Genomic DNA, 18,867 nt, shown 5'->3' on the forward strand with positions numbered 1-18,867 from the left:
GGAGTTTGCTTCCCTTGTTTTGATTATAGTTTATTCTAATTTATTTTTCCACTTCCGTCACTATATAACAGCCGAGCTGAGTTTTTAGGATGTTTAGGAGTTCAACAAATGAGACACACTGTAATTGCAATGAGTGAAAGGTGGGGCATTTGGAAGCCACAAATAATTTTAGGTGAAATCCCGATCTGAATTAGCATATCTTAGAAATAAAATAGCAGTTTGATTTCTTTCCTCTTTTCCAAAAGACTATCATCTGAATAGCAGTCATGCTTAAAATATCAACCAATATCACGTTTGAGGCTTAAAAAAAGTAAAACATGGTCATCTAACAATAATGAAGTTGGAGATTGCCCAAGCCTTATGATTACTCATTTTATAGATGAAGGAACCAGAGCCAGAGAGTTTAAATAACTTCACCAAGGTCTTACAGTGTTTTGGGGCTAATGATTTCACTGTGGCTTTTTAATATTTATAGTAGTCTTAAGCAGGATGTGTGTGTATCTATGTCTGTGTGTGTGTGTTTTGCATGTATTTAGAAACCTATGTAGCAGTAACAGAATCTTACAAAGAGAGATAAAGAGAAAAGAAGTTTCTAGGGATTACAGCTTTGAACAACATGGAAATATGGTCCCTTTTCAGGTTGGGTAGCTTTATCTCCTGAAATCAAGAGTTCCACTCTATGTGCGGGGGCTGATATAGGTGTTTATTTTTAATGCCAGCACATTTTTATTTGGAAATGAATGTGTATTTCTCTAACGATAAGGCTTTTGCCAAAATGGGAATATAAGCTTTTTAATTTCACAAAAGTTAGCATTTCCATATCTTGAATTTCATACCAAGAGGGAATTGATACAGTTTATACTAATTGTACTAATTTTTACCAAGGTAAAACATTTTTCTGAAAGACCAAATCTTTGGGAGGGTAACTAGAAGTTTAACTAAACTAGTGGATTTGCTAATTATGTCGTTAACTGTGAGATTTTTCTATGACGTTTCCGTGTTTACTTAGGCAGGTTAAGGTAATCAGTAGGCTTATGGTTACCCTCCCGAGCAACTCCAAAACAAGCCAAGGTTATTGCTACTGCTGTGTTCACTGTCCGAGTTACTTCTTCTGGTGTCTTCCCCAGAGATGGATTCACTTCCATTATATCTAATCCTGACAGTAGCCCTACAACAACAAATGGAAATAATGTAATTTATTAAATAGTTGACATTTTTAATTTAGTACAGACTGACTTGAAATATTATCCGGGAGTAGAAAGAGGTGTAACAACTGAAAACATCTCAGTCATTGCATCATGCAATGGACATTTAGGAAGTGTCCGTTGGGGCTCGATTTTCAGATTTGGGAGGTATCAATATATATTGGCCAGGTATACACTTCCTTCTTTATTCACTCAGATTTTTACCTACCTGTTTTGTAAATTTCTTCTGTGATGTAGAGACCTTCTCTGTAAGACAGACCTCCCTGGACTGGTGTGCCAGTAGCTGGTGTGAAAGACGGGTCCAGTCCATCAACATCAAAGCTCAAATGAATTGGCCTTTTCTTTCTTTTAAGAGGTGGGAAAGGAATTAAGTTTAAAGTTGGTGGTTTAATATTTCGTAGAAAAACACAGTTCTTACTTTGCTTTATAAAAAGTAACAACCCAGTGAAGTTCCATGATTGTACTTACTGGCTTTATTAATAACTTACATTGACCAGTGTCAGTAGCAAGTCCTTTTCATAATATTTATGTTACACACATACAGACACACATACACACACACAAAGTATCATACCTTCCTAGTAGATAGCTGAATGCTTCTTCCATCACCTTGCCAATTCCCAGTTTATCCACTTCAGTCATTGAAAAGTATTTAATTCCCAGAATTTTCAAAATGTAGCTATGAAAGAGGATATATTAATCTACAATTTATAAGGAGGCTGACCCTATGCCCTCTTGTTTCCTTTTAAAGAAAAGATCAGTGTGGTGAGATTAAAAAAATATTTAAGTTTGGTGAACTGTATGTATATATCAATATATTTTTAAATAGCAAGTCAAGGTAAAAATCACCTGAATACATACACGTATATGTATGTATGTGTATACATGTAAATATATGTAGATATAGATATATAGACTTGGTGCTGAAAATAATTTTTTCTCATCGGCTCGACCAGCACACCTAGCAAGAGAAAGGACAAAAAGGAAGATAAGTCACATCAAGGAATAAACTTACTGTTCCCCAGGGTCCACGTCTCTCAGGCCGATATACACTATATCTTTGGCAGATAGGCAAGGAGTCATCCAGGAGAATCCTGGGACATCGGGCATCTAGAATTGCAATGGTTCCATTGGGTTATATATGCTTCTCTTGAGCAAATCTTACATTGAAAGTTAAGGACACTTGTTAGATTGCGTGTATCTTGTTTAGAACATAAATCTCAGGGAAATCGTTAAAATATAATACAAAATTAAGAATGAAGTGCCTGCCCACCTGTGCTACCCTTGTTTGCTTTGGCCTTACCCAGCTTCACCCTGTGGCCCAGACCTAACCTGAATCACTTGTCAGCATTTACCTGCCCTGCGCCCCATTTCCACTCCGCCCTGCTTTCCTGGAACTCTTCTGTAAAGAAATCAGTGTGCTTCCATTACTTTCATAGCCTCCTTCTTTTCTTCTCTTTCTCAGTAAAGACTTAATCCAGAGGGCGGTTGAGAGCGGCTAAGGGAAATTTTTGATCAGACCTTTGGTTTGACCATATATTCAGATGTCCTGGAGCCAAGCTTGGCTGTTCCCATGAGCTAGCTACGCATTTTGCAAGCCTATCACTTTGGTCATCTGTTTGGAAAACACTGTTGCCAACATTTAACATTAAGGAGGTTTTGATCCCCAAGTATCATCACGATGGCCAATTTGCTACAGTTGAATCAATAAAAATTGTTTTATTGATATGCTACAGCATATCAATAAAATTATGAACCACAATGTTAAATCTTATTCTGGAATTTCATCTTAATGTCTTTTAGAAAAGAAGTTTCCAAGGAGGAGGTAGTTCTTCCTCTTGGGATTTAGATATATGCTTCTCATAGTAAAGACGTTAAATAATAAACCACCATAATCCTCATTTGAAAACTCCATTTTTGAAAAGGCCCTATGATGTGGAGGGGACACTTGGTAAGAATGAGAGGCTATGGGGTTGGTAGTAGAAGGAGGAGGTGCCAGGAGACCAGTTCTGGGCCTTGCTGCACATTTGGTATGTCTGCTAACCTCTGAACCTCTGTTAACTTGCTTATAGAGGATTCCTCTCTGCCCCACCTACTAAAAAGGGTAGTTTAAGAATCAAAAGGGAAGCTACATATGAAGTCAGTTTGCAAACTATCAAGTAAGGTCGAGGTACAGAGCCTCACCACCTCTATCCGCCCACCCATTGCTTATTGGCTGCCCAGAAAAAGGTTTGAGAAATTAATCAAGAAGATGGCACAGGGATTCTTAACTTCCCTTCCGCCTCCTGAACTTCTGCTAAAGATAATTCTTTTGTAACAAAATACCAACCAGCGGTTTACCTTTCCCTTTAGTTCCTTCAGGAGGAAAGATACAGGTTGTCCATGTAAGTTCCCAGTTGTGGTTGTCAGTGGAGTGTTGATGTCCGTGTGAGCATCCACCCAAATGACACAGAGATCTGGGTGGACCCTGGCATGGCCAGAGATGCTGCCAATTGCCAGACTTGAGAGGAAAAGAAGTTTGTATGGACATCAGGTTTGCAGTATCATTATCTATATCATATCATAAATGCAATATCCTCACCTGATTTTCCTTTAAGTCAAAGTGGCTAATATTTCTGAGAGGTTTTAAACTGGAGATGCCAATTAAACAATTATAACAATAGAGAAAGTATAGCTTATACTTAATATTTACTAACAAGTTATATTTATTCACTTCAATGGCATTGCTAATAAATCTGTAATTTTTTTCAAAACCACCTTCTAATAAAATTGCAAATTATAGTTTAACTAAAAATTAACTGTGTGAAAAGACAGTAGCCACACAAGAAATTTTTTAGCATGAGACACCACTCAACTCTCAGGGTTAAATCAGGCTCGTTTTCTGTACTCTCATCTCTCTTGGTAAATACTAATACTCCCAAGTGAATTAGGACAGAGTCCTTCCATTTTTCTTAAAATCCAATTCTTTTACAATTGGGGAGCATCACTCAGAAGGCCTTATATCCACTTCAGCCAGTGTATCCTGGGAGCTCACTCACTCAGATCCTCTGCTGGAACTTTCTAGTCTCCTGCTATGTATTTAAGGACCCGCTCTTAGCCAGATCCAGAACCCTCAAAGTTCATCTCAAACATTCCAAGCTCCAGAAAAATTGCCGGAATGAAAATGCTAAGTAATATTTTACACAAAAGTTAAAAGATCAGGATTTGCCATGCAATGCTTGCATTCTCCCATTTGTGAATCTTCAGGGATCCTCCAGAGAATCGTGCACTTTCAGATTCTCAGAGTGGAAGCAGTCGTTTCTTGATGTTCAGGTATTGATGATTCAGCTTGATGTTTGTCTTTCCCTACAGGTTTCTTTTCCTTTGGCCTTTTGCCACTTAAAATTTCCACTTACAAATTTTTCCACTTGAAAAAGAAAGTGAGCTCCAGTTTCTCAATGGCAGTTTTGTCACAGAAGCCCTGGTAACACTTTGGCTTCAGGGGAGAAAACGGAGGGGGGTGAAGTAACTGACTCTTGCATCGAGAGCTATTGTAATGTTTGTACTTTTTATCTAATTATACTTCTTCCGATAACATATCGTGGGACCTTGAGAGTAAACATGGAAAGACTCGCGTGCAAAAATTATCTTTGCCACATTATTTATAATGGTGAAAATTTGAAAATAACCTGAATATCTGAAAATATGGATATATATAGTGATATCATACCTTGATGAAAAATTAAGCAACAGTAAACAATTATGCTTGTATATATCATGAAGTAACATAAGGAAATTTGTAGTGTAGATTAAGAACAAAACAGGATAATATACACAATTGTTAAAATCATACACAAGGAAAAAATTACGGCAGGAACGAAGTATGCCAGATTTTCAAAATTCCAGTACAAACGGTTGTTAGAGAATTACAACTGCCATTGTTTTTTCCCTTTTATATATGTGTGTGTATTTCAAAATTTTTACAATTATTAACTTTTATAATGGGAAACACCTGCTTTAATTGTTGACCTAAATGAGTTGTTTCTATTATCAGTAATCAAGTACAATAAGCTGACTATGAATTTCCTCAGTGCTTATTTAGAAATGTAAGCCTGAACATTTTGCCGCAATCCATTCATATGTCATGTATTTTCTGCTGTTATAAATCTATGTTTCCAAAATAAAGTGGTAACCAATAAAATTAAAAGAAAAAAAGACAGAAATTTTGGTTTAAAATATTGATCAATGCTCTCCCTTCCTTATTTTCTCTCTTCTCATGGTTTTGGTGATACTTCCTTTACAGTATTTGTGCCAGACTTCCATAGAGATAATCATTAAAAAAGACCTGTGGTCTCCGCCCAGTACAAGGCTGGTCCTTCCGTTCCTCTTGATTTCTGCCACCACATCAGCCAGCTGTTCACTTGCTTTTCCCACAGACCTTGGATTCTTCACCATTTGAAAGGGACTGTCATTAGGGACATCAGCAAAGGTCAGGGCCCCATAATCTTTCACATCACACTCTATAATTAAAATTAAAAGTTTCAGGTTACTAAGTAAAAAAAGAGATTACAAAACAGCCTGTAGGATGATTCCAACTTTACCAAATAGGTGTATTTGAAATTAAAAAAAAAAAAAAGTCTGGAGTGGCTGTAAAACTTGTGAAGGTGAAAACCTTGTCCACTGTTGCCTGACAGCATCATTCCACCTTTGCTGCACACCCGTGCCTGCTGTATGCTGGGTTCTCTGCAAATATCGATACTTCTTGAATCAAGCCAGTTAGGCTAGACACGAAAGTGTAACAGTGATAAGCTGGTTTGGGCTTAATGGGTGGCATCACTGTCTTGGTCTCTGTCTCTGTTTATGTGCTGTCTACTTTTCTACAATAAGCATGTTTTGTATATGTAATGAAGAAATTGTTTTTAAAAGAATATGCAGGGCTTCCCTGGTGGCGCAGTGGGTGAGAGTCTGCCTGCCAATGCAGGGGACACGGGTTCGAGCCCTGGTCTGGGAGGATGCCACATGCCGCGGTGCAACTAGGCCCGTGAGCCACAACTACTGAGCCTGCGCGTCTGGAGCCTGTGCTCCGCAACAAGAGAGGCCGCGATAGTGAGAGGCCCGCGCACCGCGATGAAGAGTGGCCCCCGCACCGCGATGAAGAGTGGCCCCGCTTGCCGCAGCTAGAGAAAGCCCTCACACGAAACGAAGACCCAACACAGCCAAAAATAAATAAATAAATAAAAAATCCTTCCCTCTACTTTAAAAAAAAAAAAAAGAATATGTATACACATATATTTATGCCCAGAAGAAAATACACCAATATTTTCTAAATTTTCTTACACTATATTAACAGCCCGTGGTTTCAGTCCAATCTGTCACCAGCTGAAGCAGCTCAGCTCCCTGCTCTGTCCATTGTACCTGCCTCATAGTGGGACTGTCTGAATTAAATAAGAACGAATGATTAGCAACGAGCCTTAAAGCTTCTGTGAGGTCAGGAAATAAAAGCTCTATTATTATACTTCTTTAATAAAGAAATTGCAGCTAGCCCAAAGTTGCTAAGGACCTAGGTCACTCCCTAAAAGGCCCTGTTTAGGCTTCAATTTACAGAGCTTCATGTGATGTAAGTACAGTGTTCTGAACTAACCAGTCATTGTACACTGTAGTCATTAAATGTCCGTGTGTATCCATGACTCATTAACACCTTCAAGAGATTCAACCTGATATAAAATATGACCAAATTATGCTTGTTAACAGAGGAACTAGTCTAGTCCATTTCCCCAAGCCTTCTGTTCTCTCTTGGGGTCTTTTTTTTTTTTTTTTGGCTTTATGAGGTATAATTGTTATTCACTAAAATTCACTCACTTTAAATGTACAGGTCAAGCAGTCTTAGAAATATCTACAGTCTTGCAACCATCACCATAATCAAGATTTAGAATATTTTCATCACCCCCTAAATTCCCTCGTGCCCCTTTATGGTCAATCCCTGCCCCACCCTCAGGCAACTACTGATCTTTGTCTTACTATGCTTTCGTCTTTTCTAAAATTTCATACAAATCATACAGTTGGTAGTATTTTGTGTCTGGCTTCTTTCACTCAGCATGATGTCTTTGCCATTCATCCATGGTCTTGCCTATGTCAGCAGTCTGTTCCTTTTTATTGTTGAGTACTAGCCCATAGTATGGATGTACCACTTTTTATTTATCCATTCACCGGTTGATAGGCACTTCGTTGTTTCCATTTCTTGGCTTTTATAAATAACGCTGCTACAAACATTCAGGTAGAAGTGTTTATAGTATATGTTTTCACTTCTCTTGGGTAAATATCTAGGAGAAGATTTGCTGGGTCAAGAGGTAAATGTATGTTTATTTAAGAAACTGCCAAAGTGCTTTCCAAAGTGGCTGTATCATTATGCATTCCCACCAGAAATACACGAGGGCTCCAGTTGCTCCATATCCTCCCCAACACTTCATCAGAGTTTTAAATATAAAGATGACGTTTACTTCAGCCCATACTTTTAAAATTATATCACTTTGCATTTGCATGCTCGTATATATGTATGTATATGTATATGTGTACACATACACTCATATACACACCATGCAAACACTAGGTACTATTATTATTATTATATTACTGTTTTATTTTCTCTCCTTTTACAAATAGGGGTCCTCTTGCTAGTAGTGTACTTCCTGCTGCCCCTGGCTTTTCATTTTCGATTCCCCTGACTCCCCTACCACCCACCCCCAGTTCTTGCACACACACATTCTCTTATACAAGAGTCTGGCTGGAAAGACAAAATATCTGAGTGAAGATATTCATCCAACAGTATTTACTGAGCATGCTCCCCATTGCTGCTTTTTTAATAGGATGTACTTCTAAGGTTATAGCCAATGCTGCAATTCTGTGGTATAAATGTCACTCCAGACACGCCCTCTTTTAGCAGGAGCCTGGTCATTCCTTCAGAGTGAGAAGGAAATCAGGCTGATCTTTCAAGTTAAAAATTACCTTGCTCAAACTAGTGGTTACCAGTGGGGAGGGGCAATGTAGGGGTAGGGGATTAAGAGGTACGAACCATTATGTACAAACTAAGCTACAAGGATATATTGTACAACACAGGAAATATAAGCCAACATTTTATAATAACTATAAATGGAGAGTAACCTTTAAAAATGTGAATCATTATATTGCACATATATGTAACATATTGTACATTAACTATACTTCAATAAAAAGTAATTAATTAATTTTTTAAAATTACCTAGTTCTTTAAGTTTCTCAAGCAGACCAGCCTTCCTCAATACTGTAGGGCCTTCTTCCACCCCTCCTCGTGGCTGAACAATTAAAAAATAGAGTAATTCAGACATTATCATGACCATCTGATGCCCACAATAGGAACCCTTTTCATTAATCAATTGAAGAGTAACTATCAATTTTTGAATACCTACAGAGTCAACAATTTACATTATCTCATTTAATCATCACGGCAAGGTAGATTGAATTACCCCTATGTCAAATATGAAGATCTAGAATCAGAAAGGTTATATAACTTTCCTAACAAGTGGGAGAGCCTTAGTTCACATCCGCATTCTTTAGATTCCAAAACTTGCATCTCCTCTTCTCCATCACACCGTGTTACCAGCACAGTGAACACATATTTTGTACAAAAGCACTCCGAGAGATGGAGATACAGTGATTAAAAGGAGAGGGCTTCTGTCTTTGAGTAACTAACAAGCTAACAGGGGATTTGGATATTTAATCCCAATTACAGTACTTGGAGACTTGCTTCAACTCAGATACAAGATTCATAACCACAAAAACAGGATGATCGTAACTCTGCCAGGGGCAGAGTGTGTCAGAGAAGTCTGCGTGGAGTAGGCTGATATTTCTGCTGAGTCCTGCAACATGAGTAGGTGTTCAGGAAAATAGATAGGGTGATAGAGAAACTTTGCAAACCAGGGGAACAGCTTGAGTAAAAACATAAGAAAAAAAAAAAAGAGCGTGGCATGAGAAAGACCTACTTGCAGGTCCTCACGGTGGTAAGTTAGGGCTCTTGGGGAGAAAGCAGGCGGCAGGGAAAATCATCACCCAGGAGCCGAAACCACAAAACTAACCCAGTATTTCAAGTTTTGACCTGCTTAAGCACAGTTGGCACAATTCTACCTTTGCTCATTTTACATCAGGGAAGCTAACACGCTTCTTCCTGGCCATAAGTCTTTTCCAGCCTCCTGGCAGATTAGCCATCTAAAGAACCGGTTCGTGCATGTGTCTCTCTGATTCTAATTTCCAACAAGCCTTTTCAGTACAGGAGGTTACTTTGTGTTCTCAGGGGAGAAGGTGTGCCAAAAGATAGGTGCATCTATCCCCAGGACTGTGCTGTGGCACCAAACTAAGCAGATATTTCTTCCCAACTCAAATTACCGGATGACTTGCCCCAGCTGCCAGGCAAATCCTTCATGTCAAATTCCTGTCCCTGGAAGCCAGGGACGCCCCACGCTCAGCCGGACACATTTGCTCCTTCACTCCACTCCTTTTTTGTATGACTCCCACCCCCTCTCAAGTAGATACAATTTCTCCTTCTTTAAGCTCCAACAGAGCGCTGCTTGGCTCAAATTTTGCCTTGGTTTTGTGTGTGTGTTTGTCTTTTCTCCATTATTAGATTTCAGTCCAAGTTTTTCTACACTTCCAGCACTGTATTTTGTAGTATGGAGCTGACACTTAGTAGATGCTCAAAAATTGTCAGTTTGATAAAACTCCCTGCCCTTTTTCCCTCTCCCTTTCAAACTTTAGAACAAATCTCATACATCCCTTACAAATGAACTTATTTACAAAACAGAAATAGACTCACAGACATAAAAAACAAACTTATGGTTACCAAAGGGGAGATGGAGGAGGGGATAAATTAGGAGTTCGGGATTAAAATATACACACTACTATATATAAAATAGATAACCAACAAGCACCTACTGTATAGCACAGGAAACTACACTCAACATCTTGTAATAACCTATAATGGAAAAGAATTTAAAATTTACATACATATATAAAACTGAATCACTTTGCTGTACACTCAAAACTAACACAACATTGTAAATCAACTATATTTCAATAAAAATTTTAAAAATAATAAAATAACACCATTCTGAACTTTAAGAATTATAAAAAAACAAAACAAAACAAAACAACAACAAATCTTATACACCCCTTAGTTGATACGAAAGTCCTCCCTCAGTATTTGTAGAGGATTGGTTCCAGGACACCCACCCTACCCCACCACCTCCCCATCCCCCCACCCCTACTCCCCCTACCCCCTGCCCCCTGCACGGATGCTCAAGTCCCTTACATAAAATGACATAAAGATATTCCAGATACAGAACCCGCAGATATGGAGGCCCGGCTGCATATTTATTACAATATCACAGTCGATCAATTTCACAGAGTGACACTTTTTAGCTTTTTTTTTTTTTTTTTGTCTGATTCAAACTGCTTCTAATGATTGGTCTTTCCTCATTGTTCTTTGTTGGCTCTACTGACTTTGAAGCTGGGCTCCATTCCCTAACTGACCGCAACTCTAAGATCCTCTGTAGATCTAAAGATGCACCAGTGCAGGTCAGGAGCACAGGCTTTGGTATCAGACAGTCCTGTCTGGAATTACACAGTCAAAGCTGTGTGCCCTTGAGCAAATTCTCAGACCTCTCTGAGCCTTAGTTAACTCAACAGTAAAATAAATATAATACCTACTTCATTCTTTGCCGCCACCTCCTCCCCTTAACCACTGCCCTGCAAGGGAATGGAGTCCTTTTTCAGATTCAACCTTCTAGCCCTTTAATCCTCTCCTTTGCCTATTTATCCAACTTTACCTCCTTTAGGTGAGGACAGAAATTTATATGTTGGCCATTTTTTTCCCTTCTATGCTATGGCTTAGTGTAGAAAAATATCTCTCTCTGAGTCCTTACTATCATGAGACAATAAGCTTCATTCTCATGGGGCCATGTTTTAATAAGGAAGAGCTGTAGAAGGCAGGAAGGAAGAATTATGGAGAATGGAAAATGCATCTGGCTATATTTCAAAATATTATGCCCTAGAGTGGCTGTTATTATCAGCATTTGGCCTTCTGCTGAGGTCCAGGGGTCAGAGCATATTCAAGCCGTTTCTTCCCTTCCTTCCTTCCTTCTTTTTTTATCAGTCATTTCAGTGCTGTCTTTGTTAGAACCTGTCCCAAGAATAGGTGAGCACATTGTGGATTTTGCAATTACCCCCAGCATTAAAAGAAACACTTCTTTGTCAGCAAAATGTCCCTGTGTTTCAGGAGAGACCTTTGAAAGATTTCCAGGGAAAGTGAAGCAGTATTGACTGACAGTCCAAATGCAGTTTGCATCTCTAACCTCCGACCTGTCCCAATTTGTTTTGTAATAAAAAAGCCAGAGTGCAAAGCAAGAGTTCAAAACTAAGAGAAGAAATACATTGCTCAGACGGGCAAAGAGAAAGTTCTAAGAAACCTGAGAAACCCCATTTAAAACAACCACAACCACAAAAAATAAGCCTGGGAAGGTGTCAATTCACACTCTATCCTGTTTGTTTTTGTTTTTGTTCTTCCCCATCCCCCCTCTTTTAGCACAGATGCTTACAGGAGTCGAAGATATCTGCAATCTCATTAGATTTACCAGAATGAGTGTGCCTGGGCAGAAAAAAAAAAGACTGTATATTTACATGTTGCTGGCATGTTTTGGAATCTGGAAGTTTGATAAATTCATTAGTCCTTTCGATGTGGTCAACTTGCAGGTGGGTTTCCTTTTTTGTTTTTCTTTTTTCCTCCCTCAAAGAGAGGTGCACAAGGGACTCTACCTAGTCCATGAAATCAATACTTTTATAGAATCATGAAAGCCCTAAAATAATATAAATCACTCACAAAGTTGATAAATCAATAATGTTTAGGTTATCCACATTTTTAAATTCTAAAGGTTGCTGCCCGTCTATGAAATTTTTCTAGGTGTTAATTACGTAACTAAACAAATGTGTTTTCTTAAAATTCTATCTCCTTCTACATATACACAGTAACACCAAAAGCAACGAGAGCACGGAAATCTGAATGAGTAGCTACAATGCAGAAAAAGTCTATTTCCATTCAAATAAAAATATTTTCTCTTAAAAAAATGAGGAAAAATTCAGCAGATTTAAATAAAATTAGCTGTGGCTGAGATTAGGAGCCATAAGAATAAATGGATTTGTGACCATAATTATACAATGATGCAAAATGGTGAGAGGACTTTAAAATATAGGTTTCAGGTCAGGTTGTATCAGGGAATTTAACTAACCAGACATTAACACCTTACTAATTTTGGAGTTCGAAACTTTCTCATAAATTCCGGTTATTCAAAGCCAGGGTTTTTACTCACCTGGCCCTTTGAGAAAGGAGCTCCGATGACCCCTATGGATTTTGGCTTGGAACTCATGCTCCAGCACTGCTCACCGCTGCACCCAAGGTCTCGAGCCAGTCGTCACTCTGCAACTCTCAGTGACGGAGAGCACATATTTTTTTCTATTTATAATTGAGTTAAATCTGTTTACTTTATTCTAATGAGGGAGAGTGGCTCCACCTACTGAAACAAAGCAACCGTCAAGTGGAAGTCCAGCAAGTTCATACTTGGAATAACTATGAGTCCTCCGGGTCTAGGTCTCTAATTTAAAGTGAGATTATTCCTGTAGCCAGTTCACACCCATTTGACAAAGCCAGCTGGTGACATTAATCTTTCCTAACCACCACTTTGATTTCCTAATCATAATTATCTTTTCTAGTCATAATTAATTAATCAAAACCACAGAAGAAGTGCTATGGTTCTAGCGGTGCAAACTCAGGGCATGGCACTTACCTCCTCCAGGTCTTTGCATCCTCCTGTGTCAAAAGGGCTGGGACTAGCAAGATGGTCTCCCACATCCCTTCCAGCTCTACAACCCTGAATTCAGTTTTCACTCTGGGATTAATAGTTAATCCACGAGGCACACCTCATACACCACCAGAGCACAGTCTCAGGGAAGGCATATGACTTCCTTTTCTGATTATTAATTGAAGAAAAAATTAATTGCCTGATTAATAACCCAGAAGTGTTACCATACTAATTTTGAAATATGATATGTGGGAAAGTAACAGTTATTGGACTCATAATATCAAAATGAAATAGAGATGCAAAAACAGCCACGACTGAGTTTTTATCATGTGCCAGATGCTGTTCTGTTTTATATGATCTCATTTAATCTTTATGTGACTTTTATGACCAGTCTCATTATTTGTGTTATTTTACTGATGAAGCAACTAAAGCTCAGAGGGGTTGCCAAATGTCACAAAGAGGAAGAGCCATGACACAGTCGTAGGCATTCTGGATCCACCTAACCACTGGACTTTACATTCTAAACGCAGATGAAGTGTCAGCTATGTGTGCCTGTCAGATCAGTGTGTAAGATCTTATAGAAAAACCCAAATGAACTTTTTGGCCAACCCAATATATCCTAGATATTTACTTGGGGTATTTTGTATAGCTAAGTATTAACCTCTTATGGTTTCACACTGCAAATAACTTTTTCTAATCTGTCAGTAACCTGATAACTTTATATATATGTCATCACTCAAGATTCTTATTTTTGAAATAGGCAGTGGAATAATTTTTTCCTTATGCTTTGCACTTTGGAAGTTTCATTAAAGTCCTTTCTACTCCAAAATCACAAATATATATTTCTGTATTTTCTCCTATTTGCTTTAGAGTTTATGTTTCACATTTAGTTCTTTAATCCATCTATACCCATCTTTGTACATTGTGTAAGTTTTCCAACTCTATTTTCCCTTGTAGAGTCCATCAGTTTCCTCAGCAACACCCACTGAGCCGTCCTTCCATTTTGCCTCATGGATTCGAGTGGTATTTCCCTCGTGTACCAAGTTCCCCTAGACACATGGGCTCTTTCTTCTGATCCATTGGCTTATTTACCTGTGGCTGTACCAGGTCCGCACTCTTTGATTATCCTGGCTTTACGGTATATCTTACCATTCTTTGGTTAATAGTAACATTTTGCTCTTCTTTTTCAAAAGCGATTTAGCCATTTATGAGCCTCTGTTCATCTACATATTCAGAATAAGTTGTTGGGTTCCTTAAAAAAAATCCTGCTAGGATTTTCACTAAATTTGTAGATGAGTCCATAGAGATTTGATACCTTTCAGGTTTCATTGTGGGTGTATTATTTTCACTCTAACATCTGAAAGTTCCTTCTATATCAAGCTGAGGTTGCTTTCTTATTACTTGACCTGGTGATTACAACCCTTCAATCCAAGTAAAACACACTATCCCTCGGCTTCATGTCTTTCTTGCATTCTCTATTGTTTAGCCTGTATATCCCCAAATACCTCACCAGTTTCTTATATTACATGATGGCTACTCTCCTTCAGGTCATCAACTTGGTCATTCCCTTCAAAACATCTTCTGGCTTCCCTATGGCCTCCTTAACTATGTGATTCCATCCAGAGCCAAGTGCACACATCCAGGTGTAGATGGAGTCATCTAGCCCATCAAAGACAAATTTGGTAATGCTTGACTTTCCAATTCACTGATAAAAATACTGAACAGGGCAGCACCTATGAAAGAGCTCCTTGGTATTCTGATGGAAACCTCAGCCCAGATTGCCATAGTTCCATTAATTAGTCATGGATCCACAGGTACAGCTGTTCCCTCAATTCCCAGCTCAACCACTCCATCTTGGCTGTAAGGATATCATAAGGAAAACTGCCAGGTATGTCAATAAATTCTTGCTGCACTTTGCCTGCTACATTTTGTCACTTACCAGTCTGACTTCCCTGTCAAAGGTGATGAATGGACCCTGAGAGACACTCTCTTCTTGGTAAACCCATGCTGACTTCTAGTGATTACTGTTTCCTTTTTGTTGTGAACATAAACCATCTTTTCTATCTCCAAAGCTGTCATCTCAGGACTTCTAAAGGAAGAAGACAGAGGACATCTTACCTATATCATCCTATCAGAGCTCCAGTTTTTCCAGCTCAATCCTTTCACTTATTTTAGAGTGTACATATTAAGTTTTTAAAGCCCTTCTCCTAGTAATACAAACCTCTTATCTAATATCTCTCCTTCTCTCCCTCCATCTTTCACTCTCTCTCTCTGTCTCTCTGTCTCTGTCTCTGTCTCTCTCTCTGAAATCCTATCTAGCACTTTCCTGAAGATGGGACCACATCTTATTTGACTTGGATCCAAAGCCACTAGAATGAGGTTTGACACATAGGCCCTTGTATTAGTTGCCTAGAGCTACCATAACAAAATATCACAAACTAGATGACTTAAAAGAGCAGAAATCTGTTATCTCATAATTCTGGAGGCTGGACGTTTGAAATCAAGGTGTCGCAGAGCCATGCTCCTCCTGAAACCAATAGGAGAATCGTTTCTTGCCTCTTCCTAGCTTCTGGTGGTTTTCCAGCAAACTTTGGCATTCCTTGGCTTGTAGATGCACCACTCTAATCCTCCATCTTCACGTGGTCTTCTCCCTGTGTCTCTGTGTTTTCCCATGGCCATCTTCTTATAAGGGAACAGGTCATATTGGATTAGGGCCCACCCTACTTCAGTATGACCGCATTTGACTAGTTATACATGTATGCAATGACCCTATTTCCAAATACGGCCACATTCTGAGGGACTGGAGATAAGGACTTCACCATATCTTTTGGGAACACAGTGCAACCCTTAAGAGCCCTCAGCTAATGTTTTTGCAATAAAAAGAAAGGATGAATAAATAAGTTCCATGATGAGAGAAACCAAAAAATCATATAGCTCTTACCCTCTACCTCTTTCCCTTTCTAAGCCTCCAAACTGTGGCCCATCTCTGCATTGTCCTTTCATCAGCCAACTAACAAACAAGACTCTCTTCCGATGAAACCCAGGAGTCTTAGCGCTTTTATAAAGAACTAGAAAGTACAAAAAATCCAAAGGACTAAATCTCTAATGAAGTGATTTCAGGGAACCATTTTGTTTGATGTATTGCCCAAACTTTTTTTTTTTTTTCTTCTAAATATTTTTGTGTTGTGTACATTCTTTATATTTTGTTGTAACATATTATTTGAGAACAGATTCCATTAAAGATTTTCTTTTTCTTTAAGCCATCTCTTACTCAGGAAGTGACCTGAAGGGCTGGCATTGGAGCCTGTTTCATCTCGGCCTGGGTCAGGGCGGGTGTGAGGGGTGTGGGTACGACAGCAGGGGGGTGGGTCTACGATGTATGTGCTACAGATGGGACATTTGCGCTCAGCACCAGTGTCTCCAGCTTGGTGGTTCTTAAGCTTTCTTGAATTACTGAGTGTTCTTTTTTAAAAAAATTTTTATTGGCGTATAGTTGATTTACAATATTGTGTTAGTTTCTGCTGTACAGCAAACTGATTCAGCTATACATATACATATATCCACTCTTTTTTGCCCAAACTCTTTAAACCCAATACAATAAGAAGGGGCCCGCTCCTGGAACACTTTGATTTTATAGAAATGTTCAAACTAATGATCCCTAGTACGTTACCTAGTCATGTCTCTAGGAAGGAAATCTTCTAACCCTTTGAGGCATGCTAGAAACTTAAGCAGAGTGGGCGGTCATGAAAGAAGCTTCACTCTGAGTGTCTGGCTCATGTCACTTCATGACTATGTGTCTATAGCCTCCTCCTCTTTCTTTGCCTTCCTCTCTTTACCCGGTCAGACTTGAGGCAGTCCTCCTGAGAGTGTGGAGGCGATAGGAAACAAAATGTCGGGACCTCACTGATCTCTCTATGAGCATAGGAGCTCGGGGCAGCACTGCACCAGGAGACAGTGAGTAACCCAAAAGTGGAAGACCCACCCACCTGGTGCCCCGAAGTCTCCAGAGCTATCCCTCAGTTCCCAAGGGGACCCTGAACTGCAGCCTTGGGGTGGGGAAGATATTTAAGTTTCATTTAGCAAGCTGCAGCTGCAGACTCCTAGACAGAATCTAAGAGAGAAGGAAGAAGGTATGAATCACAGAAAAGGATAATCGCTGGTTTCATGAGCACATGTGAGTCACCTGAGAGTACCCTAGAAATAGTGTGGGGACTTAAGGTCCTGCACTAACAGGCAAAGACTGGAGCCAGGGAACTACTGTGTATGCCTGTTATTGGGATCTAGATTTACTCCAAGGTAATGTGGCTGGGAATGTAGGAAGGCAGGCATATGGAAAAACCGTGTCGCCTGAGGTAGAGCAGCTTGTTTAGCTCACACAACGAATTGAGTCTAGAGCTGAGAACGGGATCCACATTTCTTGGATCTCTCTAATGCTACTCCCACTTCTCATGCCACCTCTCTTCACCTGCAAGACTTCTTCATTCTTATAAATGAGACAGTCAAACTTTAGCTTTTAAAAAATTAAAAGGATTTTCAGAATCTTTCAGAAATGAAACCTGGTGAGTAGTGAACCATATACTCTGAAAAAGTTGACAAAGAATCTGTAGAAAATTCATCAAGTTCTCTACCTAGACCCAGAGAGTCAAATCATTATTATGTTTCAGTGGTTACTTTCTTTTGATTTGTCCTGCTAGATGGTGGATGCCCTCAAAGTCTGACTTCTCTGGAAAATTAAACTAAAATTAAAAACAAAATTTTATTTTTTGCTGAGGAGTTTTAGTGTGTCTGTGTATTAATCGGCACTGGATATCAATTTCTTGTAACTATTAATGGAAACCAGAAGTGTGTTAATTTAAGAGATGGCAGGATTTTGTTTTAAGGTTATCTTGGGTCATGCTCTGGGAATTACGTTATCTAAACTTCCAATGAGGCATTTCTGGAGGAAAGTGGGGTTTTGTCTAGTTGTTTTCAAGATTTTTCTCTTTGCCTTTGGCTTTCTGTAGTTTTGGTGTGCTGGGTCTAGCTGTGCATTTCTATATATCTTTCTTGGATTTGTTTGGCTTCTTGAATCTGTGGATAAATATTGTTTATCAGGTTTTTAAAAAATTCCCAGTCATTTTTATATGTGCCAGTGTCTCATATTCTCTGCCTCAGCTTCTTTCTCCTCTCCTTCTGGGATTAAAGTTAAAAGTATGTTAGGCCTTCTAAGTCTATTCTCTTATCTCTTGCTCTTTTTGTCTTTTTATCTTTCCATGTTGCATTCTAGGGAACATCTTCTGATCTATTCCCTGGTTCAATAATGTGTCCATCAGCTAAATCTCTTTAATGAATTCTCAATTATTTTCCATTTTTTTGATATGAGTTTCTTCTCCCTGTAGCTATTTCCAAGTTTGTCTTTCATTTCTTTAAACGTAGTAAATATAGTCGGCTTGTAGTCTGTAGCTGGTAATTAGTGTTTAAAATCTTTGTAGGCCTACTTCTATTCTTATTGTTTCTTTCTTATGGTGATTTGTTTTTTAATGCTAGGTCATCTTTGTGCTGGTCATTGTTAATGAAAATATTTTCAGGAATAATGTGAGGAGATGATAAAAGTATCTTCCTCCGATAAAATCTGTGTAGTTTCCAGGTACCTGGGGCACAACAAGTCTAGAACTGCCTTAAATCCAATTCAGGGCTCAGGGTCTCAGTGCCACCCAGGTGAACTGAAACCTGGATGCAAATCTTTGTAAAAACTGGTTAACTTCTTGTCCAACTTATTCTGAGGATAGTCCCTCTAAAGGGTCACAGCTTTTTTTTAAGGTCTC

General features: G+C 38.9%; 1 protein-coding gene across 1 annotated transcript; it reads right to left on the reverse strand.

The window, feature by feature from the left end:
• Nucleotides 1-890: 890 nt before the first annotated feature.
• Nucleotides 891-12,631, reverse strand: ARG1 (arginase 1). The gene is made up of 6 exons (XM_059941942.1): nt 12,575-12,631; nt 8,440-8,512; nt 5,530-5,704; nt 1,780-1,884; nt 1,414-1,550; nt 891-1,168 (listed from the first exon to the last, which is right to left on the reverse strand). The coding sequence occupies exons 1-6, from the start codon at nt 12,629-12,631 to the stop codon at nt 1,002-1,004; spliced, it is 714 nt and encodes a 237-aa protein (XP_059797925.1). The 3' UTR covers nt 891-1,001.
• Between the last annotated feature and the right edge of the window lie 6,236 nt (nt 12,632-18,867).

This window comes from Balaenoptera ricei, chromosome 12 (genome assembly GCF_028023285.1).
Source record: "Balaenoptera ricei isolate mBalRic1 chromosome 12, mBalRic1.hap2, whole genome shotgun sequence".
NCBI classification, from domain to species: Eukaryota; Metazoa; Chordata; class Mammalia; order Artiodactyla; family Balaenopteridae; genus Balaenoptera; species Balaenoptera ricei.

What these genes read in the sequence shown, in the direction of transcription:
- ARG1 (XM_059941942.1), bottom strand. Translation starts at nt 12,631, where the DNA reads ATGAGTTCCAAGCCAAAATCCATAGGGGTCATCGGAGCTCCTTTCTCA. An exon ending in CTCCTTTCTCAAAGGGCCAG is followed by an intron (nt 8,513 to 12,574) that starts GTGAGTAAAAAC and finishes TTAATTGTTCAG; the next exon opens with CCACGAGGAGGGGTGGAAGA. An exon ending in TGAGAAACTTAAAGAACTAG is followed by an intron (nt 5,705 to 8,439) that starts GTAATTTTAAAA and finishes TTTTAATTATAG; the next exon opens with AGTGTGATGTGAAAGATTAT.